The 25883-nt window shown below is 35.9% G+C and overlaps 1 protein-coding gene across 6 annotated transcripts in view; it reads right to left on the bottom strand.

Annotated features, from left to right (window-relative positions):
• The window catches only part of COL25A1 (collagen type XXV alpha 1 chain), a 444588-nt gene that overhangs the window by 143742 nt on the left and 274963 nt on the right, over positions 1 to 25883 (bottom strand). For all 6 annotated transcript variants that reach the window (XM_038581926.1, XM_038581929.1, XM_038581924.1 and 3 more), the window contains exons 6-7: positions 14123 to 14149; positions 13957 to 13983 (exon numbers count right to left, since the gene is read on the bottom strand). In XM_038581926.1, the coding sequence (XP_038437854.1) occupies positions 13957 to 13983; positions 14123 to 14149 (54 nt within the window). The remainder of the gene's footprint in view (positions 1 to 13956; positions 13984 to 14122; positions 14150 to 25883) is intronic.

The raw sequence follows: 25883 nt of genomic DNA, 5'->3' as shown, positions 1-25883 counted from the left end.
ACACCCAGTGCTCATCCTGTCAAGTGCCCACCTCAGTGCCCGTCACCCAGTCACCCCCACCCCCCATCCACCTCCCCTTCCACCACCCCTAGTTCGTTTCCCCGAGTTAGGAGTCTTTCATAATCTGTCTCCCTTTCTGATATTTCCCTCTCATTTTTTCTCCTTTCCCCTTTATTCCCTTTCACTATTTTTTATATTCCCCAAATGAATGAAACCATATAATGCTTGTCCTTCTCTGATGGCTTACTTCACTCACCATAATACCCTCCAGTTCCATCCACGTCGAAGCAAATGGTGGGTATTTGTCGTTTTTAACGGCTGAGTAATATTCCATTGTATACATAAACCACATCTTCTTTATCCATTCATCTTTCGATGGACACCGAGGCTCCTTCCACAGTTTGGCTATTGTGGACATTGCTGCTAGAAACATCGGGGTGCAGGTGTTCCGGCGTTTCTTTTTCTTTCTTTCTTTCTTTCTTTCTTTCTTTCTTTCTTTCTTTCTTTCTTTCTTTCTTTCTTTCTTTCTTTCTTTCTTCTTTCTTTCTTTCTTTCTTTCTTTCTTTCTTTCTTTCTTCCTTCCTTCCTTCCTTCCTTCCTTCCTTCCTTCCTTCCTTCCTTCTTTCATCTTTCCACAATACTTTGACTGTATTCTCTATGTTGTACTTTTCATCTCTGTGACTTATTTATTTTATAAATAGAAGTCTGTACCTTTTAATCCTCTTTATCAATTTTGCCAACGATCAGTTTGTTCTCTGTATTTAAAAGTCTGCTTGTTTTGTTGTTTACTCCTTCGTTTTGTTTTTTTTAGGTTCCACATATAAGTGTAATCATATGATATTTTTTTCTGACTTATTTAACTTAGCATAAGACCCTCTAGGTCTATCTGTGTTGTCACAAATGGCAAGAGTTCATTCTTTTTTTATGGCTGAGTAATACATTGTGCATATATATATGTACATTGTGCATATTTACATGTACATCTTTTTTATTCATTTGTCTATTGATGGATACTCAGGTTGCTTCCATATCTTGGCTACTGTAAATAATGCTGCAATAAACATAGGAATACATATATCTTTTTGAATTCATGTTTTCATTTTCTTTGGGTAAATACCCACTAGTAGAATTACTGAATCATCTGGTGTTTTTATTTTTAATTTTTTGAGGAACTTCCATACTGTTTTCGACAGTGGTTGTGCCAATTTACATTCCGGCCAAGAGTGCATGAGGGTTCCCTTTTGTCCACATCCTTGCCAATATTTGTTATTTCTTATCTTTTTGAAGCTAGCCCTTCTGACTGGTGTGAGGTGATTATTCATTGTGATTTTGATACGCATTTCCCTGAGGATTAGTGATGTTGAGCATCTTTTCATGTGTCTGTTGACCATTGCTTATCTTTTCTTAATAGGAATTAAAGAATAAACAAAAATGGTTTACATTTGAGTGTATCTAGAGCTTGTATATGTTAATAATTATCTATACTCATGGGGAATTTTTTAACAAAGATATATAGGCAACTGTAATTTTAAGTAAATATTCACACATGATGTATGAATATAAAATACCTCTACAGATAGAATAATTCTCTGATGAAAATTGATATATGTACAAACTCATGCATACAGAGTGACATACAGTATAATTTTTTAATCAATTGACTATGCAAAAACAAGTGTTAGATAATTTTTTTTAAAGATTTTATTTATATATTCATGAGAGATGCAGAGAGAGAGAGAAAGGCAGAGGCACAGGCAGAGGGAGAAGCAGGCTCCATGCAGGGAGCCCCAAGTGGGACTCGATCCCGGGTCTCTAGGATCATGACCTGGGCTGAAGTTGACGCTAAACTGCTGAGCCACCCGGGCTGCCCGTGTCTGATAATTCTTAATATGAGAAACAACTTGTAAACCTTGAAAAAGACAAAATAACACAGGCTATGCAACTTAAAACCAGGCATATTTTAGAAGATTCTCTGGTGTGCTCTGCATTCGGGCACGTCTTCCTGAGCCACACCCCTCATTCTATACTTCCTACCTTACCAGCAGAATTTCCCTTAAGCCATTCTGAAAATCTCACAAGGTAATGACCTCCACTAAGTCACAATGGGCTCAAGACTTGGGTGAGATACAGAGGTTGGGCCACAATTTTAATAGATGAACTCAGCTTCTGAAAATAAGCCTGATGAAAGGTCCAGGGCATAAAGAAATTAAAACAACAATGAAATATAATCTTAATAAAAAATTTGGTGGTAACTCAGTCTTTTTTCTCAACTGTCAATAAACTCAGAATGTTCAGGCTGATATGAAGACATGGGAACGATGCAGAATTACTACCTGTTGCTCCACTGAACATTCTAGGGTTACAGTTAGTTTCTCTAGTTCACATCACATGACATGGGCTTCAAACCATAACATCACTGACACTGTGCCACATCAATTTCTCTTTCCTCTTGCTTATCTATCATCATTTCCCTATCTTCGTTCTTAATTCTAGTGAATTCTTTCAGGCCTGTATCTAACTAAAATTCCTGTCTTGGAATGAATGTTACTAGTTTTTTGATGTTTCAAATACTACATTAGAGGGTTTTGATATTACCTTTTCCACCCCTAAAGTTCCTTTATTAACAGATTCATGCTAGACTCACAAATAATAAAGCATGATAAAACTGCCCAGTTTTCTTGGCATTTGGAACGAGGAAAACAATAATGTTACATTATTACTATTGCTATTATTTTTATTCTTACTGCTACTGTGTTTATTTGTGCATGTGTTAAATAATTCAAAAGTTTATTTGTGCAAAATATTAAAAAGACTAGTATATCAGTAAAGACTTCTCTGAATATCAGCAGTTTTCAAACAAAATTTAACTGACTTCTAAGAGGTGAAAAATCAAAGATTTCTGTCTCTGTCTAAAGTCACTATAGAACTGCATTTGAAGTGAGACCTTGCAACTGACATTATTTTTCGACAAAGCCAGTCCTGTTTGCCACTTGTGATTTATAGGCTATGTCTGCTACCAGGAGCTGCTGGACACATTAGTGCAGGTATGCTTATGAAAGGGTGCTGCTGTTTGGCACTAAATGACTTTCCAGAGACCCATCTCATTCAGACCTACAGGAACTGTTTTCCCTAAACACCATCTGTCAATGCATAAGCCATTATTCCACTCATTCTGAGGGGAAGACTCAAAAGTATAGAGCTGTATTCTAGTCCCTTCTGCATCCCTTAATGATTTACTATTTAAAACCTGCTATTTCATACGTTCTTAATTTTTATTTGGTATATCCACTTCATTAACATTTTTGTTGCAACTATAATGCTGCATTTGGAAGTGATGGAAGAATAGTGGGAATGGTGTTGGATTTTGTTAGTGTAAATTGCTTTAAAATTTCTGTATTTCCTACTTGCAATATGTTCATTATTCATAGATATTATCAGCCATGTTTTATTCTTTGTCCATTCAAATACAAATTTGAATATATTTATTTAAAGGCTTACTTTCTTGTCCTTATTTAATATTAAAAGTCACCAACCCAAGTTTATCTTTCTCTGTGTATTTTATTATATACTTCAGTTTGCAGGCATTAATGCAAACTATAGCTGCATACTATATGGATTAATAAATACAGGTCTTACATTTGAATTCAAGTGAAAATTAACTTGCTTAAATATAAGATAAAAATAATAAAATATGTATATTTTATATTTGATAGAATCATGAATGTATCAAGGAATTATTTAATTTATTTAGAAAACACCTGTAAGAACTTATAAAAATTCATGCAAAAAATATAAATGGAATAATATTAAATATATACACATGTATCCTTTTTCTTCTAAAATATTTCATTCCACTCAATTTTAAGAAAAATATGAAATGGTGCACATTAGCCTGAAAAGATTAAAAGGTGTATATCTAGATAATTGTACAGAAGTAAAAAGGAAACTACTGCAGTTTATTTAAACAATGAGCACAAGAGTGTGGACAAATGAAATATTTCCTTTACTTCATAAAATGGAATGAATAATTATTTTATTGTGAAGGTCACTACATTAAAAACACTGAAAGAAAATCCAATGGCTATTTAAACTGGTTGGCATCATTCTCCAGAATTCATTGTCGGAGGATACGTTTAGGATTGGATTTTTTTTTATTTTAATACTTCTGTGGTCATTAATAGAATTTTCAATAAAAGGTTCAAATCTCAAGCTTTCCACTATTTTGTTTTTGTTGTCTTAATATAAAGATTTGTAAATTGTTCACTTTTACTTCCAAATATTTTGTATAAAAGTTTACTCCATTGGATTACTGTATTTATAGATTTACTTACATAGTTTTTTACATGAGACAAAATTGTACAAGACCTAAAGTGTTGTCTTTTTCTTATTTGATAAGCTCGGCCACACAATCAATAATGGAGATATAATTCACAACACTGAATTCCAAGGGAAATATTGTCTACATATCAACAATTGTTTGCAGAAATAATTTATTTTTTTAAAGTAACCCACAGGGGATCCCTGGGTGGCTCAGCAGTTTAGCGTCTGCCTTCCACCCAGGGCGTGATCCTGGCAAGACCCGGGATCAAGTCCCACATCAGGCTCCCTGCATGGAGCCTGCTTCTCCCTCTGCCTGTGTCTCTGCCTCTCTCTTTCTATGTCTCTCATGAATAAATACATAAAATCTTTAAAATAAATAAATAAAGTAACCCACATCAGGACACATTTACAAATGTTCCTAGATTTAATTCAATACCTGCTCCTAGTGATTTGAAGTATGACAGAGAACACTCAAAAGAGAACTCTGATTATAAAAAATACAACAAGAACGTTTGCAAATTTTAATGAGCTTGCTGTTTCCATGCCAACCAACTTCTGCTGAATCTGGAAAGCATTAAAATAATTTTCTCACAATTTATTTCTTTCCATTGTGTTATATCCCTTCCCTTTTCTCAGGCAATACATTCAGTACCAAATGAGTAGTGTATTCATTAGGGCTGAAGAGAAAGGCAAGGGTTAAGTAAATAAGGACATCAAATTAATATCCAGGCCTAAATGTTTTAGCAGAGCCAAAGAATCTGTTTAATCATTCAAGTCAACAAAGGTTAAGATAATAAAATAAACTTCTAAATGCTGTCCTCTTCTGGAACTTAATCTGTCTTGTTGAAGATTTTTTTAAGATGCTATCAGATTTGTGTAGTCCCAGCTGTTGTGAAAATTTACTTGAATACATTGGGAAGAGAAAGAATTTTATGAAAATAGTTAAGCAGAGCTCCTGGGTGGCTTACTGAAACTGTGAGAGCTCAGGACTCATTCAAAACCAGCTGTTGGCTGATGATGTTAAGACCAAAAACCATTAAATCTTTTACTTATCAGGCCTCCGTGTCATTTGGCAAGGCGATAGTAGCCAACCGATTAGAAGATTAATGTATAGTCAAAAGATAACTTCATGATGTTTGTTCATTTTATTGCCAAATTTGATTGATATATTTGACACAATTTTGGAGCAACATAGTACCCTAATTTAAAAAGACAGGATTAAACATTAAAACAGTTTTGCTTATTTTTAAAAATATGTTTTAAGTCACTAAGATAGAGAAAAGAAATATGAGCTATTAACATCAAAGTCTTGAGTATCATTGTGATTCCCAGGGCTCTGATTCATGACAGGGGCAGGGTCCCTTAAGATCTGGGCAAACAAATCCTCTTTGAAGTGATGGTAATAGTAGTAATGGGTGCAGACAACAATGGGAAAAGCCTTGAAAGTCTCAAGTCTTTTACACTTGACAATCAGGTTCTGTGAGTGATGAAGAAATACAAAGCAATTTTTTTGCAAACAGAGGCTCAGAATAAGAGCAGAAACAACAAAATACCTGTAGAACATGTAAACACAGCATTATGAACAGGAGAAAGCAGATTTTATTCATCTGGTCATGCATCCTAAAGAAAAAAAAACTACTAGTAGCTAATATACTGAGATCTTGGTATTATACTATAATCTTCAAATTGGTGCCATCAAGTTGAGAAGAAAAATTGTATCATCACAAGGTAACTAGGTATTCTGATGTGCCTTGGATGGGGATCAACATTTTCCCGTTTCCTCATGTTACATGAGGTTCTTGGGTATGACTATGAGGCATTTACTCATTTGTTTTCTGGCGGGTGGGTCAACAGTGCATGAATTGTAAAGACTGAGGCTACCATGACAGCCAAGGAAAAGATGCTCCTATTTGCACTTGTGTTCTCCAGATGTTTCGCTCTCATTCACAGAGGCATGGAACTTTAAAGTTGAAAAGGTCCTGGCAGCCACCTGCAGGCAGCTTGCTATCATGAAAAGAGAGCAAAACTTTAAATCTGGGTTTGATTCCCAGCATTGTCTTATGGTAGAGTGTGCAAAGAACTTGTACAAATCATTTAACCTGAGCTTGAGCTCAATCCCCGTTAGAAAAAAAAATAGTCATATGATGGGGTGTCAATCAAGGTGGCTCAGTTGTTTAAGCATTCAAATCAGTTTCAGCTCAGCTTGTGATCTCATGGGTTGTGAGATCAAGCCTCCTGTTGAGCTCCGTGCTCAGTGGGAAATCTGCTTAAAATTCTCTCTTCCTTTCTCTCTGCCCCTCCCCCAATCACACTCTCTCTAAAATAAGTCTTTTAAAAAATGGTCATATTCTTATTTATGCTACTAATTCATAGAGTTACTTTTGAGGATAAATGAGAAAATATATGGAAAATGTAATCTGTAAGTACCTACCCTCAAATCCTGGCTCTGTCACCTACTGGCTCTGTTGTTGTGAACAAAATATTTAAACTTTCTAAATCTTTGTTTCCTCATCTATTAAATGGAAATAATGAAAGCAAGTATTTCACATGGTTGTTGAAATAAGATATGTCTTCATAGAATGGTTGATGCATTTTAAGAGATCAATAAAATTGCTTATTGTTATTGGTGTTATTATTTGAGCCATAGGTATTTTTGTCATCCCTGTTGTTTCACATTGAGCTTGATGACTATATCAACTACCTTGTTGATAGGGGAACAGCCTGACCCACTGGAAAGGTACAAACTAGGGGTCGAGAGAGCTAGGTACGAATCCATTTTCCTACAACTTACAAATTATGTAAACTTGGGCAAGTTACTTTACCCCAGATTCTTCATATGCATTATGGACAGAATGATCACCTATGATCTGTAAAGGACTTGCTATAGATTTTTTCAGACATTATTTTATTTAATTCTTGTCATAACCATAGGGGCAGATAGTGGGAGTCAGAATTTGATGCCAGTCCAGCTTGACCCCAGCCCATGTTGATATAATCATTCACCCCAGTGCATGCACTTTTCCTACTTTTCTTTCCTGGTATCCTATCTTCCTGAACCACAGTAAGGCTTAGAGATGATGTGTGCAACTTGCCTGGAAAGGTGTTTAACAGGTTGTAAGACTAAGTAATTAGTGATTATAATTATGATGTGGGAGGTATTACTTCTTGGTCCAATGTTTGTTCAGTCTAGGAATGCCCCTACAACTCCCTGACAGCAGGTCTTCAACCTTTGCCTGAATACACAGTACAGTCACAGTCTCGGAACTCTGTCACACAAATTTAGGAGGCTGAAATGGAACACAGTCTTGGTGATTGACATCACAGAAAAAGCACCATCCCCACTATACAGCCCAAAGACCTAACTGAAGTATGATGTTTGCAGAAATATACTGAAGATTAATGGCAAATCTGTAATGACATCTCCCCAGGAAGCAAGGAGGAAAGTGCAATTCTAACATCAGGATGCATTCATCGGTGGAAATCTAACACTCAGTGTCTTGTAGAATAAAACCAAATGATATCTACGGTTGCTACACTACACCTAAAATTGTAAACTCAAAATTGGTTCAATGCATACTGACAGAAAACTCATGCCAAAAAAAGTTAGCCCACCTTCTTCTGCACTAAATCAAATGCCATCAACAGTATTCAAAGATTGTCAACTTTCCTACCATTTACCTTATAACTTCTTGCACTCTGATTTCCACTGCTTAACAAAATATACTCCCTTAATACCTCATGACCCCAGGACATCAAAACCACAGGCTTTTTATAGGCCTCATCCCGGTCCTTTCCTTTTATTGAGAGCATTTAATGGGCCATTTTTTTTTAAGTAATTCATCCTTTAGTGTTCAAATATTGTAGTGTCCTGGTTTTGCCTTTAAATGAAGCTCACTGTCTTTTCTGATTCTCCTTCTTTGTCCCACTCCCTAAAAGTGGTTCTCACTTCACTCTCTCACACACAATTTTTCCACTTCCAGGGTTTCAATGTTCACTCCAGCTATGGAATGGTTATGGCACCACCTCAGATTCTCAGTCTCATGCTTTCAATTGTTTGCTATGTTATTCCAGTGAAATAATTCATCCAGATCACAAATTCCACATAACTAAAATTTGACTTACTTATTCTTCTGACAAATTTTATCAAACCAGGGATCCCTGGGTGGCGCAGCGGTTTGGCGCCTGCCTTTGGCCCAGGGCGCAATCCTGGAGACCCGGGATCGAATCCCACGTCGGGCTCCCGGTGCATGGAGCCTGCTTCTCCCTCTGTCTGTGTCTCTAACTCTCTCTCTCTCTCTCTCTCTCTCTCTGTCTGTGTGTGACTATCATAAATAAATTAAAAAAAAAAAATTTTATCAAACCAGAAACTTCAGCTCTGTCTTTCTGACCTTTTGCAATGTCTGCCCCTACATCCAATTAAAAGATTTGTGCTGAATTTTCACTTCAGTAGTGTTTTATTCCCTGACTGCATTTTTTTTTTTTTTTAACTTGACCCTGGCCACAAGTCACCAACGATCACAGACCTGAATGTAAATCCAGTATAGATTGAACTCATCTCCCACCCCTGCTTGAAGACTCTTTCTAATTAATTTCTCCTCTATTAGTGTCATACATCCTTGGTTTTCCCTCTTTGTCTAAGTTTTTGCTTGATACTTGTGGCAAATCCTATTGGTGAGATTGAAACTGTGCCCCATAGGGTTAATGACCTTGAAACTAGGAGAAAGCTTAAAGTTTGCTCTTCAGAAATGTTTCCCCCCTAATCAGCTACTGTGTCTTTTCAGGCCCCACTAACAAATCCACTAATGGTCTCCATAATGACCTGAACTCAAGGTCAATTGATGTATTCCAGCATACAAAGAGGCAAGGTTCTGAGTAGAAGCAAGGCCTTGGAGAGATAACGAGCCCAAGATCCCAAGATCCTATTAATACTAGCTCTTAGAGGATTCCCATAGCTCCCTTCCCCTTGTCCAATAGTTATCTATGCCTCAGTATAATGGTAAAGTCTCTGCCCAGGGAGGAGCAAAAGCTTCATTAACATAGTGTACGATGCATGTATAGGCATGTTTTTTCAGTACACCTGTGCAAATTTATGCCCACCTTTACATGCGATGCCAAATCTCTCTTTGCTGAATATTCATCCTAACCCTAAATAAAAGGAATCCACTCATGCCTGCTCAGAGAGTCATAGCTTTGGAAGTTATTCCTTGTGATCTCTTTATCTGCTACAGATAAAGTTTCCTTTGTGTGACAACTCCACTTGGTGCAGCCTTTATCTATACCTTACCAAGGAGTGAACTCATGTTGGTTTGGTTACAAGATGACCTGACTTTCCTTTTCAACTCCAGTCTCTTTGGTTCACTTTTAGCTGTGAGGTCACTACATGACATAGTCTGGCCAATGAGACATGAGCTAAAAGTTTGCCATGAAATTCATGGGGAAATTTTTGTTTTCTGGGTACAGACTCCTCTCCTTTTATTTTCCCTATTGATATAGATGTGGTGGCTGGACTTGAAGCAGCCTTCTTACAATTACAAAGGTAAGGCCAAGAGATTCAGACAGACTTCCATAGTTACATCATTGAATTATATAAATAACCCCATCAACTACCTTCTCCAAACTTCTCATTATATGAGAAAAATAAACCCATATGGTAGGCTCCATAAAGAACATGGAGCTCTTTCCCATATTTTGGTGACTCCTTTGGAATTTCTTCTTTGGCTCACCAACATAGCCCCTCCCCATTGCTCAGCTTCTCATTCTGCTGAGTGTGGTCCCTTACCTCCAATGATACCTTATGTTCCAGACTGAGCCAGCCCATCCTCTCTGCTCACTTCTTCACTGAAGACTGGTCATTATCTTTATAGCTCAGGTTCTTATGACCTTGTTCTGGATGACTAACACTTTCCTGGGCCCTTTCAGTCTCTTCCAATTCCACTCCATATGAAACACCATCATCAAGTAGATTTTCATAAAGAACATTTGGTAATAACACCAAAGAATCTGGCAGTAATATACATAAAAAATGTACTAAAAAATATTCAATGTCCTCCTTCTGCCTATCACACTTAAACATTCAAAATGCTCCATAACATAACTTTGATAAAAAATTTCAGTCTTATATGATGTAATTTTTCTATATTTAACTTATACACTTGGCAAATAAAATATTATTGTCCTTAAATGAATCCTGTCATTTCCCACTTGTGTAATATTGTTTGTATTATTTCTTCTTTTTGGAATGTGTAACGGCTTGCTCTTCATCTTCTCTTCTAAAGATTATCCATTTATCAAGTCCTAGCACAAGTGTCACCACTTCCACAGTGTCCAATTATATTTAAAATGGAAGAATGTTCAGTTATCTAGAATCTCTTGGCATTGTTATTTAAGGCATATAACATACAACCACCTGGTTTTCTTATTCAGGCACCCATGAGTTATTAGCAACTTGACGGCAGTAATGACATAATAATATTTTATTCTAACATTCGACAAATATTTATTGAGTCCTTATCATTCTAGCTGATGGTGGTATGAACCAAGATAGACCAAGCCCTTGCTCTCATAGAGTTCATATAAATGGTGGGGCATGTTTTACAGATAACAAGCAAATAAATAAATATACAAAATAGGATAATCTCAGATTTAGATTGAGTAGTTAGAGAAGTTCTCCCCAAAAAAGTATTTGAGATGAAATCTCAGGGATAAGAAGAACCCAATCACCAGAAGACCAGAAGAGAGCAAATAGAAAGTGATCAAGTTGGGAATGAGTAGGATGTGTTTGAAGTGCACGTAGAGGACTAGGTGGCTGGAGCACAGTTCGGGGAGGGGAAGAATGGTGTGAGATGAGATTACAGAGTTAGGCAAGGGCCAGATCTTGAAGGTTAATGGAGGCCAAGAAAAGTGGCTTGGATTTCATCCTACGGTTTAAAACAGGGAGTAACATGATCTAATTTACAATATAAAGTGATCCCTCTGGCTGCTGTGTAGAAAATGGATTACACAGGGTCAAGAGTAGAAGCAAAATTACTTGGAAGACTGCTACTGTAATCAAGAAGATGAGCTGATAGTAGGTTGAATTTGGTGGTAGTAGAAAAGAGAAACTGTGGCTCCATTTACAGTTTCTAAAGTATTAAGCATGGTATCTTGAAGATAACAGAAGCTCAATGTATATTGCTAAATATATGTACAAATGTTTCAAAAATAGTTTCACCTGCTTAATGTCTATATTATCTTCAACACTTTTCTGCTTTGAATCATATAATATGGCTTACTATATTCCTGTTTGACACCTCAGAAGCCAAAAAGAAAAAAGATTTAAAAAAATGGAGCCCGTCTTCAAGAAGCCCTGTTTCTTCAGGAAACAGTAGAAACCCCATAACAGTAGGTGAGCTAACAAAGAACTGAAATGATGGAGGGTCATTTTGTCAATTATGGAAAGAAATAAATTACTTGAAACAAATGTAAAAAGTTGAATTAAAAAACTATGATAGGATAAAAATGGGCATGATATTCAAACACAAAGGTCTACATTTTAGAAAAGCAAGTCTCCATGAGCATCAGCTGGAATAGTGTGTCTACGGAGGATGTGAGTAAAGTGAATTTTCATTAAAATTGAAAACTTTTCCAGTTCTAACTTACTTTTGATTTTTCTGGAAATATAAACCTTTCATTTTACTATCTTAGTATGGTAAATTTCCTAATAAGTCGCTAATACTTTCTTACTAGAAAGGGAGGTTTATTTTTCAAAGAGCGCTAAATGTGACCTGCCTTGTTTCTAAATTAGGAATCTGAGAAAAGACAGGCAATTTGGTAGGTTCTCATTCTTATTCACATACACTTCACAGGAACTTTTAGATTTTTTTTTACCCATGAAGATTCACCCTGCATGATAAAATCAATCCAAACTCCAATAAAAAGCAAAATTGTGGGGAAAATGAGATCAATTTTTGCCACTTTGCACCTGAAATGTTAAATGGCTTCTGAATCGTGTGAAACTTGGCCTTAGTCAGTGTGAAAACTGGCTGAAATCTGTATGAAAGGCAGTCTGGGTTCGTCAAAGCAGTTCATGAACTTTGGCCAAACTTGCAAGGAACCTGGTCCAAGTCTTAGTTTGTAATGCAACATGAAACCAGGTGAATTTCACATGGTTTCAGGTTTCATCCTGAAAATTTGGCCTACCTTTATAATCAATCATCACTTTTTGGAACGATGAAAGCCAACACACCTTTTTGAAAATGAGGACTGTGTGCATATTGATGACAGCTAAGCTGTGAACCACCCCTTCACTTCCTTTGCCAAAAGAAGATTTCTCAGAATGGAAACAGCTTCCCCCTTACCTGGAGAAGGCAAGTTGAGTGATTTTGATATTTCATGTATAAAGAATTGATACTCAGTACATGGAGACATGCCATATGAAATAATCACCACATACAGATCAAGTGGCTTTCTTCTAATCATTTAAGTTTATGAGAATTTTATTCCATTCACATCTATGACAGATATCACGATGTTTACTCTCCTTAACCATTAACATCAGCTTTTAGCTTGAAGTTAGTCATCGCTAGAATAATTGCCATGAGAAACAAAATGCTCTGAGGCATGGTCATTATTTTTATATAAAGAAATGGCTGAAGAACTGAAGGAAAACAAATCATAGCATACCTTTTATCTAGTTTAATGAACATGAAGAGATAAGACTACAAACTTATCAAGTTTGCATCAACTACATTTTTTGCAATAGAACCTTGACTGCACTATAAATGAACTCAACAATTAACTACACACAGTGAATCTTACAAAACCTACAGTTTCTGTTTTCAACCTGAATGTTTTAAAAGTGCTTTTCCACTGTAAAAAATGACTCTTCAACCAAATACTCGCTTTTGTGCATAGTGACATGAGAAAATTGAGAGGTATGTCTGAACGGAGCCACTACATCATTGGAACAGTATGTCTGAACATTTGGGTAATAAGGCACAGATGTGAAGCAGAGGACTTGGCACTACCAAGGTAACAACGAAGCATTCACCATTGTGTTATAATGGTTAGAAGAGCCACATTTGAGAAGACTAAAAGAATGCCCCTCCTCCCTGGGATGCTAAATTATATTACATCTTTTATCTGTTTAAAAAAATCTATAAAAAATAAGAAATTCAAGTAAGTATTATTCAAATTTATGAAGAATAAAAATATAAAATGCATTAATATTTTCATCTATAATATAACATATTTATGCAATAGCACATAAAGTTTAACTGCAGAAAAAGGCCAAATTTAAGAGGAATCCAAGTAGCCTCTATATTACAAAACAATGCATGCAAACCTGAAGGACCCAACGGCCAACAAAACAAAATGATGGTTGTTATTGACTTTTTACTAGTGAATCTGGCCCTTAACCAGTAGGGCTAATTATTGTACAGTGTCCTATTTAAAGGTTTCAAGTTAAAGCAATGCTATAGGAGGTACCCATTAATTATTATTAAGGCCATTTCACTTACAAGTGGCATGGTATGGTATTTTTGCCAGCTATTACTAAACCATGACACAAAAGCAGTTATAAAGCCAGGGCTACTTTAATTCAATAAGTTTGGAGCTGAAAACCAACTTTCTGCCCAGGACTGGAAGAATGCAACTTACCCGAGGTCCCTGATCACCTTGTTCTCCCTGTAGAGTAGGAAAATGAGATGGTAGATAGTTTTAGCATAAAGTCCATATGTGACGCTCATTACAAAATATAACATAGCATAGATCATACCAATGGATTTCCACTAACTTAATTTGTTTCTGCTACACATTTTCTTACCTTATCACCTTTTGGACCAGGAGGGCCCTAATAAAAAAAGAAAAGAAAAGAAAAAGAAAAACATGTTTAATAAATTTTAAAAATTATAGCTTGAATAGATTCAAGTTTCCCTATATCAGTTTCCCTATATCATCACCAATATTTGGTATTTTCCATCGTTTTGTTTTGTTTTAGATATTCTGATGGGAAGTGTAGTAGTTTCACACTGTTTTAATTTGTATTTCTCCAGTGATTAATTAGTTGAACTCTTTTTAATTCATGTGGTGTCCATTTTGCATCTTCATCCATAAATTGTCTATTCACATCTTTTGTCCTTTTTCTATTGAGTTGTCCTTTAGATTTGCTAGAGTTCTATATATATTATAATATCTATATATATCAAGAGAGAGGTGAGAGTGCTTTACATTGTTTTGAATATGAGTCGTGTATCAGTTATTTATTGCAAATATATTCTCCCACTCTGTGTATTGTGTTTATTTCTCTTCACTGGGTTTCAATGAACAGAAGTTCTTAATTTTAATAAAATTCAATTTAACATTTTTTTCTCTTTATCTCATTTTGTGCTCCATGAAGAAATTTTTTCTTACTCCAAGGTCATAAAGAGATCCTTCTATGTTTATTCTAAAAGCTATAAGTTTTATTAAAACTACTTTAATACTGTATGTTAACTTATACTGGAATTAAAATTTTTAAAAATTAAGATAAATAAAAAAGAGATGTAGTATACACATACAGATGGAATATCACTCAGCCATAAAAAAGAACAAAATCTTGCCATTTGCAATAACATAGATGGATCTAGAGGGTATAACTAAGTGAAATATATCAGACAGAAAGACAAATACCATATGATTTCACTCTGTGGCATTTAAGAAACAAGCAAAGAAAAAAAAAGAGAAACAAAAAAACAGACTCTTAACTATAGAGAACAAACTGGTGGTTGCCAGAGGGGAGGTGGGTGGGAGGATGGGTGAAATAGGTGCACAGGATATAGAGTACATGATGTGCACTGAGTAATGTATAGAATTGCTGACTCATTATATTGTAACCTGAAACTAATGTAACACTTCCAGTGTTAAAGCATGTTAAACTTATATTGTTTGGTATGGCATCGTGCCCTAACTGAAGGGGAAAAAACAAACAACAAAAATAAGATAAAAAAAAGAGGCTTTACTACTTTCTTTTTCATACTCAGATCTGAATTCATAGGGAACTGATACTATGCACAGTGTGAGGTCAAAGTCAAGATGCTTTTTTTTCTCCTATGTGGATATCAGATTAACCCAACACCATTTATTGAAAATGAATCTTTTCCCCATTGTAGTACAGTGTTATCTTTGTCATAAATCAGATAACCACATAGATGTGGCTCTTTTCGGGATTTTCTACTTTGTTGGGCAGCTGTCTATTCTTAAGCCACACTGAGATTTTCTTTAATCTTTAAGCAAAAATGCCAGCAGGAAATACTAAATCTAAAGACATCCATACGCTTTTCCGCTAGCTCTTAAATATGAAATCATGTTTCAGGGCTCAGCCTACTTGAAGACTTGGAGCATTTGAGACTTACCTTCAATCTCTCACCTTCACCTTTAGCAGTCCTGGGAGACAGTGTAAGTCTAGACTAGATGCACAGCCAAGGTTCTAGCAAAGTACCCCTTCCTAAGTCCTTGCTATGGTGCTTCAGGTGGAAATGTAGGAATACTCTGTCTACTGAAATATCTCCTGCTAGGTATCTGCTACAGAGGAACTGTACTAAATTTCCACTCTCAGGAATTTAATGACACTCAGAGTAACAGCTGTGAGGTTATCACAAACTTAATAATAACTATAATATCATGTCTTGTATTTTTGTGTATTTTACCATTAACAAAGAACTTTCACCTGTTAATGTATTTAATCTTCTCTCAATCCAGCAAAGAAAGTATTATGATATTCCTTTTATAGATGCCAAAAGTAAAACTCATAGATTACCAAGGTTAGGTCTCTTGCAAGTAAGTTAGCCAGGACTTTAACCGAGTCTGTGTGACCAGGTTAGGATGGTAAGTGTTGGGACACAGCTCTAGAACTAGATTCGCATAAAGAATGTGGCTGCCTTCAACAGACACCTTCTGAAATGCCTCCCAATTGCATTTCCCAATATCCTGGGCAGTGACCCCAAGACCTCAAGTTCAAAATGAAAGAGGAATTGTGGAGGGTCAGAGAGAGAGAATGGGAGCTAAGATAATGGAATCAACTAAGTAAACCCTTGTCTCTCTTATCCCAGAAAAGACTTTTGCCATTAAAACAAAGGGAAACCATGGAAGTCATTTTTCTTTATGTTTTCAGTAAAATGTTAACGTTTTATTATTGTTTTCAGTGAACCAAGTAGTGAGTAATTGCTATAGACTGTGTCTACTTCTGTAAAATTAAGTTTAAAGAATTTATTAGGTCATTTTAAACACATATAAAATGTTCTCTAATGCTCTACAAGTAAGGTTTTACTTTGGTTCGGCAAAGGAAAGTCCCCCCAAAAGAATGAGAGGATACCTACTATCAAGTTTAAGAAATACAATGGATATTCTAGTCTTTATTTAAATAGCATGTTTTTTAAGTCTATTTTCATTTTTATATACATTTTTCAATGCATATAGAGAGTTTGGCAATCTTCTAGGCACTGATGGAAGTTATGGTGGGAGAAGCTGCTTTAGAAAACCTGAATGGTCTATTTTGGAAAAGTTTAATAGTCTAGTGCCACAATTAAACACTTCCCAATACTAGAATTAAGAAAAACTCTCCGGGGATCCCTGGGTGGCGCAGCGGTTTGGTGCCTGCCTTTGGCCCAGGGCGCGATCCTGGAGACCCGGGATCGAATCCCATGTCGGGCTCCCGGTGCATGGAGCCTGCTTCTCCCTCTGCCTGTGTCTCTGCCTCTCTCTCTCTCACTGTGTGCCTATCATAAATTAAAAAAAAAAAAAAAAAAAAAAAAAAAAAAAAAAAAAAAAAAAAAAAAGAAAAACTCTCCTAGAAGAAAATCCTATTATAAGGTTACTTACAGTTACTATGGAACCCCTCCCCTGTGCGGACCCCTTTCCCCACCAAAAGCTTCTCTTTAAACTTTAGTTTGCTTTTGCTGGTGAGATTTCAGAGGCCAAGCCTCTCATTGTTCTAGTCCTCTCAAGGCACTTTATTAGGTTATATGGCATGTTTGAGGTCAAAGCTTTTCCAAAACAATTTTACAGTGGAGTGCAAAGAAAACTTTTTTCCTCAAAGTCCAATTACTAATGCCAAAGCCACATGTGTCAACTAGACCTCTTTAGACAGCTTACCATAAGCAAGGATCCTTAATTCACGACCATATAAAAATTTGCATTCACAATTGAGCAATAAATACTGCTGCTTCAAAAGGGGATGTTTCTGCGCAGACAGAATGGCGTCCTGGCACCTGCCAGCTCAAGACAGACCCGAAGCAGAGGTCAACCTCCAATCACAGCTGTGGCGACTGCTTCGGACACTCCAGACCCCACTTGTGCTCTTAGGATTAATAGCAGGTGTTTTCTTCTGCTCTGACTGAAATCCCACTCTTATTTCTGAATTGGATCCTCTTCACTGCAAATATGGATTGAATTTGAAGAAAAACATGGACGATCTTCGTAAACACAGATAGTATTTAAAAATTTGGGAGTCATGTTCTTTTCTAAGTCAAAACATTACAAGTGAACAAAAGGTTTCTTTAATTATTAACTTTTAAAATTAAAGCTGGGTCACTATTTAAGTTGTTTTGTCTTTAGACTGGTATTAACCAAAGGATAGGCAACAATAAAAATTAATGAATTATTTGAATTACGGTATATTTTACCGTGGCATTTTGTTTCCAAATACACTAAGCTAACAATTTAATAGTTGGTGGAAATATTTGTTCTTCAGATATCTCTGTCAGTGATTCATTGGTAACTATTTGAAAGTAAAACTTTCTTGCTAAAACAAATTTGAGGTCAAATAAGTAAATATGGGAAAAGGACTCTTTAGGTAAGGCTTCTTTTGGGATTCCTATCCTTCCAGTCTGGTCCAGTAGATTGGAGTTAGATCTTTTATTTTGTCCACTTAAATAAATAAATAAGAATATTTGAAATGATTATTTCTAATTAGTTTTATCTTATTAACCCTAATAACAAATTTTAAAGGTGCTAACCAAGTTTTTATTATTAGCGTTCTTATTCAATAGTTGGAGTGTTTCTTGTAGAGCATTGTTAGAGTGTTATAAATATCAGTGGCAAACTTCAAATTAACCTCTATTCAAATGATTTCAAATTCAGAATTTATAGCAACAATCCTGCTATTTGTACCAAGCCTTTAATGTGGATCTTAGCCTATACCAACTTCAGTCTCCCCAAATCTATTTCTAGCCAAATAACTAAGATTTTAGATCTTTCTCCAGGCTCTATTACCTGGTTTGACTAAATTATAAAACCAAACTAAAAGCATTGTGAATGAGAGGTACCATAATTGACATTCAGTAAAATGTTGGATTTCAATCTGCATAAAGTAATTGAAATATAGCTGGAAAAGACATATATTCCTGGAGCCTGGATATTCCAATTAAGACCTTTTATTCATCACAACTGTAAATTTTGCCTACTTCGAATGGCAAAAGCTAAAGGGGGAATGATTTTTTAAAGATGGTAATCATGAAGACAAAATTAAATTCTGCTAGAAGTTAAAAAAAAAATGGAAAAAGAGCAAACCCTGGACATTCTTGGCAGCCAGAGCTGCTGGAATAAGAATGGAGCTATGATTTCTATCCCAGAAAAGCATAGATCATTTTCATTTTTGAAATATAAGAAACCTTTTTCTGATTAATTTTTTCATTACCATAGAATTATGAAGACCAACAAGTTTTATTTTCTAAGCATTTATGGCCAATTACCAGCCAGTCAATGTGCTCTGAATCTGAAGGAGGGATATGTAAATATAATTGTAATCAGTGGAATGAACGCTGTGTTGTGGCAGTACAGAGAGGAAAAAAAGTGGGAGAACTGGAGTTCAAAAGATGATATTGGAACTGGCTCTTGAAAGTTGGCCAGAGATAAACGGGACTGGGAAGGGGTGAAGCAGTTCAGTCAGAAGAATATGCCTAAGTGTAAAAGAACATCAGGCTATAAGAGAAAGACAAGGAGTTCAGGGCGGTAAGAACATATGTCGTGTGGGGAGTGTGTGGGGAGTGGTAATGGGGGATACTTAGATTTGGGAAAGAGATTTGGGAAAGGTTGGCTAATAAAACCCAAGTCCCTGGGCCGAAGTCTGACATCAATTTAACAAAGAATGGTAAGATCAAGTATGCTCTGTGGAACTCTGAGAGCATGGAATGCTATCCTCCTTAGCAATTTATTGCGTTGGTCCAAGAGATAGATGATCGTGGGAACAAAGGAAAAGTTCTAGATTCAGAAGACATTTCTGAGATAGAACCAAAAAGACCAATTAACTGAGTGGACATGAGAGCCACTGACAGATCATCAATGTGGTGACTCATTCGAAAGTTCACAATTTAGTGCATTAACAGAAAATGGTTGGTCTACAACTGCTCCCACTCTGATGAACACAGGAACTCCAGAGCCAAGTGAAACATATAGAATATTAAATCTGGTTTTAGGGGTATTCAAATAAAAACTGATTATTGGCAGCCTTGGCTGGTCTGATCAGAAATAGTTGAGAAAGAGAAAATTCTCTATCATCACTGTTGGGTAAAAGGAGCATAGATGACATATTGTGGCCATACTGGCCAGCCATTCTTCCTCTACGTTAACTTATTAATAAATAAAGTACACCTTTATTACATTTCTTCCTCTGTTTTTTAGACTGTAAGCTGAACATGGGTTACTATATTTAAACGTTGTAATTTCCCTAGTTTTTTAAAGATAAGGAAGACAAAGGCATTAACCGTTCTCTAGGAGTGTAGCACAACCTCAGTGATCAGTGCATGTTTGATGTCTATGTACTCAGGTATTCTTTTTTTTTTAATTTTTTTATTTATGTATGATAGTCACAGAGAGAGAGAGGGAGAGGCAGAGACACAGGCAGAGGGAGAAGCAGGCTCCATGCACCGGGAGCCTGATGTGGGATTCGATCCTGGGTCGCCAGGATCGTGCCCTGGGCCAAAGGCAGGCGCCAAACTGCTGCGCCACCCAGGGATCCCTGTACTCAGGTATTCTTGTAAACATTACTTTATCAATGTTCAAAGTCTCCTAGGGAGGAAGGAAACGGAATATCTGATTACCTCATGTTAAAGTAGGGTAAAAGTCTCAATTCTACAGATGATAAGATTTCTGCCTACTTGCTGACTGCATCATAAACTTGGCCCATTGTGACAATGAAATAGATGTTCTTAAGGCATACATTCATGAATAAATTGAATTTGGTACCACAGTTTTTAGCAGGTATTTAAAACTCACAAAATCATAGTGCAAATAGTATTTAACAACGGAAAAACCCAGTGCTTATTTGAAAAGTAAGGACCCTAGCTATTTATTTATTTATTTATTTATTTATTTATTTATTTATTTATTTATTTTATTTTATTTTTTTTTAGTGACACATTAAAATTTGTTTATCCATTTGCTAGATGAAGGACAATTGTTTGCACTTTGGAGTTATTATACATAAACTGCTCTGAGCATTTACATACAGGGTTTTGTTTAGACATAGACATAGATTTTCATGTTTCTTAGGTAAATAATAGCAGGATTTTTAGTTGCAGGGTTGTATAGTAAGTGTATATTGAACTTTATAAGAAATTGCTACATTCTTTTCCAGTGGCCATTTTGCATTCCCACCCAGCGATGTATGGGAATTCTAGTTACTCCATGCTCTCATTAACACTTGATGTTACCAGTCCTTTTAATGTTGCTTCTAAGTGAGTGTTATAAACATCATTTCCTGTGCCTATTCATAATTTGTATATATATATATTTCTAGCTATTTAAATGTCAATCAAGTTACCATACTTCTGAGTAAAGTGTTTTATGCAGTTAGCTTAGGCTCACTTCTAACTAAAATGTGAACATGTGTTCTTCTAAGTGTATACCTAAAACCTTGAACTCTAATATATATTTCTGCTTTACTAGCATAATATATATTTTCAGAGACATTTCTTCCTAAAAATCACTTTTTTTTGTTTCATAGACTTTCAATTTTGCAAATAATTTCAACAGGTAATGTGTAAATGTTAAACTTTCTATGGAAAACCTGACATAAAAATGTAGGAGCTCCTATATGTAAGTATAGATTTGTGTGTGTGTGTGTGTGTGTGTGTGTGTGTGTGTGTGTGCTTGCATATAATTTCTTTTTAAAGTACTTCAGAAAAAAGTAAAAATAAAAAGCAAAAGTACAGGGGCACCTGGGTGGCTCAACTGGTTAAGCATCTGCCTTCAGCTCAGGTCATGATCCCTGAGTCCCAGGACTGAGAGCCCCTTCAGGCTCCCTGCTCAGCCGGTAGTCCGCTTCTTTCTCTGCCTCTCCCCCACTCATGCTCTCCTTCTCATTCTTTCTCTTTGAAATAAATAATATCTTTTTTAAAAATAAAAGATAATTTAAAAAAGCAAAAGTATAATTTGGAGAAATTATTTCAAAATAAAGTAAATAAACTGTCTTGGTGATTAAGAGCTCAAGCCTTGGAGTCAAACGGATTCAGATTGAAATCTTGGTTGTGATCACTTGTGTAAACTTTGATAAGTTAATTAAACTCCTTAAGCCTCAGTTTCTTCATCTGTAAAATGAGGAAAATAATGCTTATTATTTGACTAAAATAAAACACTGTCCATGAAACAATTTGTAGAATGCCTGATTGACCAATGATAATGATTATTAAGTACACAGTCAATGTTTTTAATGTTTTAATTATGGTAAACATAAAATAATTTTTTTTTCTCAGGCACTTGACCTGAAGATAAAGATGATAAATATACTGATTTCCTAAAATCAAGACGTCATGTGGGAAGAAATATGTTAGGCTTATGGCTAAAAATGTTTGGAGAATACAAAGGTTTAATATAGTTTACCTTGATATTTAAGAACTATTATCAAAAGAAAACCAAAGCAAGACTAAAACAGCTCACTGGTTTTAACCATTACTTGAATGACTAACCAAGGTTACACTTTAAGCCCTAGCACTTTCTAGTCGCCCCTAGCATATAGTAGGTACTCAATCAATTCTTGCTGAATTGAAACATCCAGAAAGAAAAGAATACAATAAACCTCTCAGTGTTCAAAGCAGCAACATATAAAGAATTATACAAGAACCAGATTCAACGTTGCTGCAGAAGAACTGTGTTTATTATAGTGTCAAACTCTGGTAAGCCAGGGAAGGGAATTATAGCTATAAACAGATTTATAGCTTCAGACTTTACACCTTTCATTTTGCATTGAAGATTAAAAGAGACCCAGCAGAACAGGGGGTAGGTATAGGCAAAAATTTAAAATATCAAAACCAGCCCCACTTATTGCAAAACTAATTTTTATAGCTATTCTTTTCTGGGCATTTTCTGTGGTGAGATCGTAACTTCAAGTTCTTTTGTGATGTCAGTTCAAGCCTTGAACAAGGGACTATATGTGCTCATGATCAGTCTTAAATCATAAGCAGCTGCCATAAGGAAACAATTAGTGGGGTCTAGCACTAAAAGAAAATTCAGAAAAACCAAACATTTAAAAAGGACGCTCAAAAGTAAGACTGATGTAGCTCAATGGAGTTAAGGGCTTATAAAACAGCAGGAATCGGGAAAGCTCACTCTGGCTTTCTTTTCTAACACAATACAAATTAAATACAGCCAAATTACTGCTCCTGCCAATCAAAACCAAGGGTTCCCTTCTCTTTATCTTCATCCCTTGTATCTAAATGTTTTAAGTGACTGCTAAAATTATTTTGTTTAACTTTGAATTTTTTTTTTTTTTTACTTATTTTTAAGAGGTCAAATAAAATGAACTCCATGGTGAAAGACCTGGAATCCTAAACATTCCTTTTGTTGAAAGAAAGTATCAGCTTGCTTTCAATGCCCACAGTAGCTCCTGTGATTTTACAGCTAATGGTCTAAGCTATCCTACATACCCTTACACTGCTCAATATAATTAAAATGTATTCAGAGGTACATTCAACTTTACACCTTGGGTTTAATTTACAATAGTTTACTTCACCATGTTTCCTAATATACTGCCCCAACATAATTTTGCCCAGGATACTCAAGAAAGCCTGGTTTGCAAGTTAGTTTGATTCTTTGTTTTATTTGTCATATTTTATAAAACAATGCAGTTTTGTAAAGAGCAACTGAGCACAACACAAGGATGAGGGTAGATATTTCTTTGAGTCTAAGGAGATATGGAGAAGGAATAAAAAACAATCAACTGTCAAAAAAAAAAATGAGAGTAGGAAAGCCTGAAGCTCAGTATAAATTAGAAGCCCAAGCTCTCTCTCTCTCAGCTGATGACTAAAATGATCAAAAGCTTTTAATGTAAGCTTCTACAATTACGGTGCTCTTCATCTTCAGATTTTTCTGCAGCTACCCCTCTTCTCTCTGTGGAGTGAAGAAAATATTGTACCTATGCACTCATGCCTCCTCTCCAACCTTGCCTGCTATGTATGTATCATTGCTCTCATTGTCTTTTCAACCAATACAGTTCCCTTAGGTTCTTCCCCTTGCTCTCTAAACACATCCATTCATTCAACCTCCCTAAAAGTCAAAGGGAAGAAAAGTTCTTTTGCCCTCTCTTCCCTCACTTGAAGGTCCTATCTTCTTCTAATTATCTCCATCAAATTTGTTTAATAGTAGATTGGTCATAAAAAGAAAAAAATTGTCTTTGAAGAAAGAGAAGGGAGGTAGCAAAGTAGAAGTCATATTTTTTACAGTCTGATTTTAGGAAAAATAAAGTAATAGGAGGTGAAATACATATTGGTCTTGGGGGCATTTCTTTCCATTAGGAAGAATAAAGCTAAGCTATGAGAAGGGAAACTGCTGAGCCAGTCTTTGGGGCCCTAGAAAGGAGTCACTCTGGGCTAAACTAAAACTAAATAAACCAGAGCTTTGGGGAGGAAGGGTTGACAAAACCCAAACATGACATGCCCAAATTTGTGTCTAAACCTTTTGTCTTTTCACTTTACTCCCTTCATCAGCTATCAAATATACCCTCGAGGCTTTAATTATTACCTGACTTATGTCCTCAATTCTTTTCCAGGCTGCAGTCTGCATTCCCAACTGCTCACCAGATGTCTAAGCCAAGATATGCCATCATCAGCTCAAACTCATCATTCTCAAACCAAACTTCTCAATTTCTACTGCAAGCCATTCATGACTCCTGACCTTCCTATTTTTTGTTAAGCACACCACTACTCCTCCAACTCTAAAAGGCCAGTGTTATGTTTGATTCAGTAAATGGAATCTATTGCCAAGTCCCAGAGATGTCATTCTCCACAAAAGTCCTTTGAATCTATCTTTCCATGTTTGTTGCCAATACTTATTCCTAGAAAACAGGAATAGTCTACAAGCCTCTTAAATCTTCTCTCACTTTATCCCATCCTACATATTTTTGTCAGATTATGTTTCCTAAGTCACATTTCTGAACATATTCCTCAGCCCGAAAACTGTCAAGGGCCCAGTGAAAAAGTCCTTATAGGCAACAATCCTCCACGGATACAGAAGCTGTTACAGGAAAGGTTGCAGGAAATCAGGCCAATAACACTTGACCTGCTGATCAATGGAACATTACCTGCTTCTTGATAAAATGAAGAGGGGAGTATACTACATCTTCATAAGAGATTATTTCCTAAACATTAAACCAGAGACTAATCATAAACTTCTAAATGGAACTTGCAGTTTGTGAGATATACAGAAGATGAGAACAGGTTAAACAATACCATAAGGATGTCACTAGATCAATTCAGAGTGTGTGGCATTCTATATACAAGTCAAAGGTTGAGGGAAAATTGGTGATGTGAAAACATTTTTATTAAAGGAAGACAACTAGAGAGTAAAAGAGACTATAGAGTTATAGCAATTAAATGCCAATTGGGCTTTGGGTCTTGATTCAAACTAATAATCTATAAAGAGACATGTTTAAGACAACTGGGGAAATTTGAATATGGACCGGGTATGATGATAATAAGAAGTTAGAGTTGATAATTAAATGATGGCTATATTTTAGAAAAACCCTCTCAGAGATTCCTATTTTAGTATTTACAGATGAAATTATATAATATCTAGGTTTTGCTTTTAAATACATCAGCAAACAAAATAAACCAAAACAAAAAGCAAGGGGAAGGGATTCATGAAACAAGATTAGCTATTGAGAATTCTTGAAGCTGGGTGATAGTTCTAGGGCAGTTTATGATACTATTTCCTTTTCCTTTTGAGTATGTTTGAAAATTCCCCAAAGAAATAGTCACATAATCAAAAATTTTATTTTCAGCAACCCTTCAGATTCCTACCAAATAAAGTGTTAACTTCTGCCTTATGTCCAAAGTCCACTATGATCTACTCCTAACTTTCCTTTTCTAATTTATCCCCCCCTCCCACCCCTGTCCTGATTCCCCATGAGGACCCTGTCCTCAAGTCAACCTTGAATACTAGCTGTTCTCAGAGGGCCCTTCACTGCTGTCACTTCTGTAAGCAGAGATGCTTCTGCCATTCTTTCTACTAAATAAGCATCCTTAATTATCATTTGACTTGGAATAATTATAGCACACCTTCTTGAAACCTCTTACCTGGCAACTTGAGCTATGGAGCTATTTGAAAAAAAATAAACA

The sequence above is a fragment of the Canis lupus genome, chromosome 32 (assembly GCF_011100685.1).
Source record: "Canis lupus familiaris isolate Mischka breed German Shepherd chromosome 32, alternate assembly UU_Cfam_GSD_1.0, whole genome shotgun sequence".
Taxonomy (NCBI): Eukaryota; Metazoa; Chordata; class Mammalia; order Carnivora; family Canidae; genus Canis; species Canis lupus.
The sequence above is the reverse complement of the archived record's forward strand: the minus strand, read 5'-3'. Positions and strand labels throughout refer to the sequence as shown.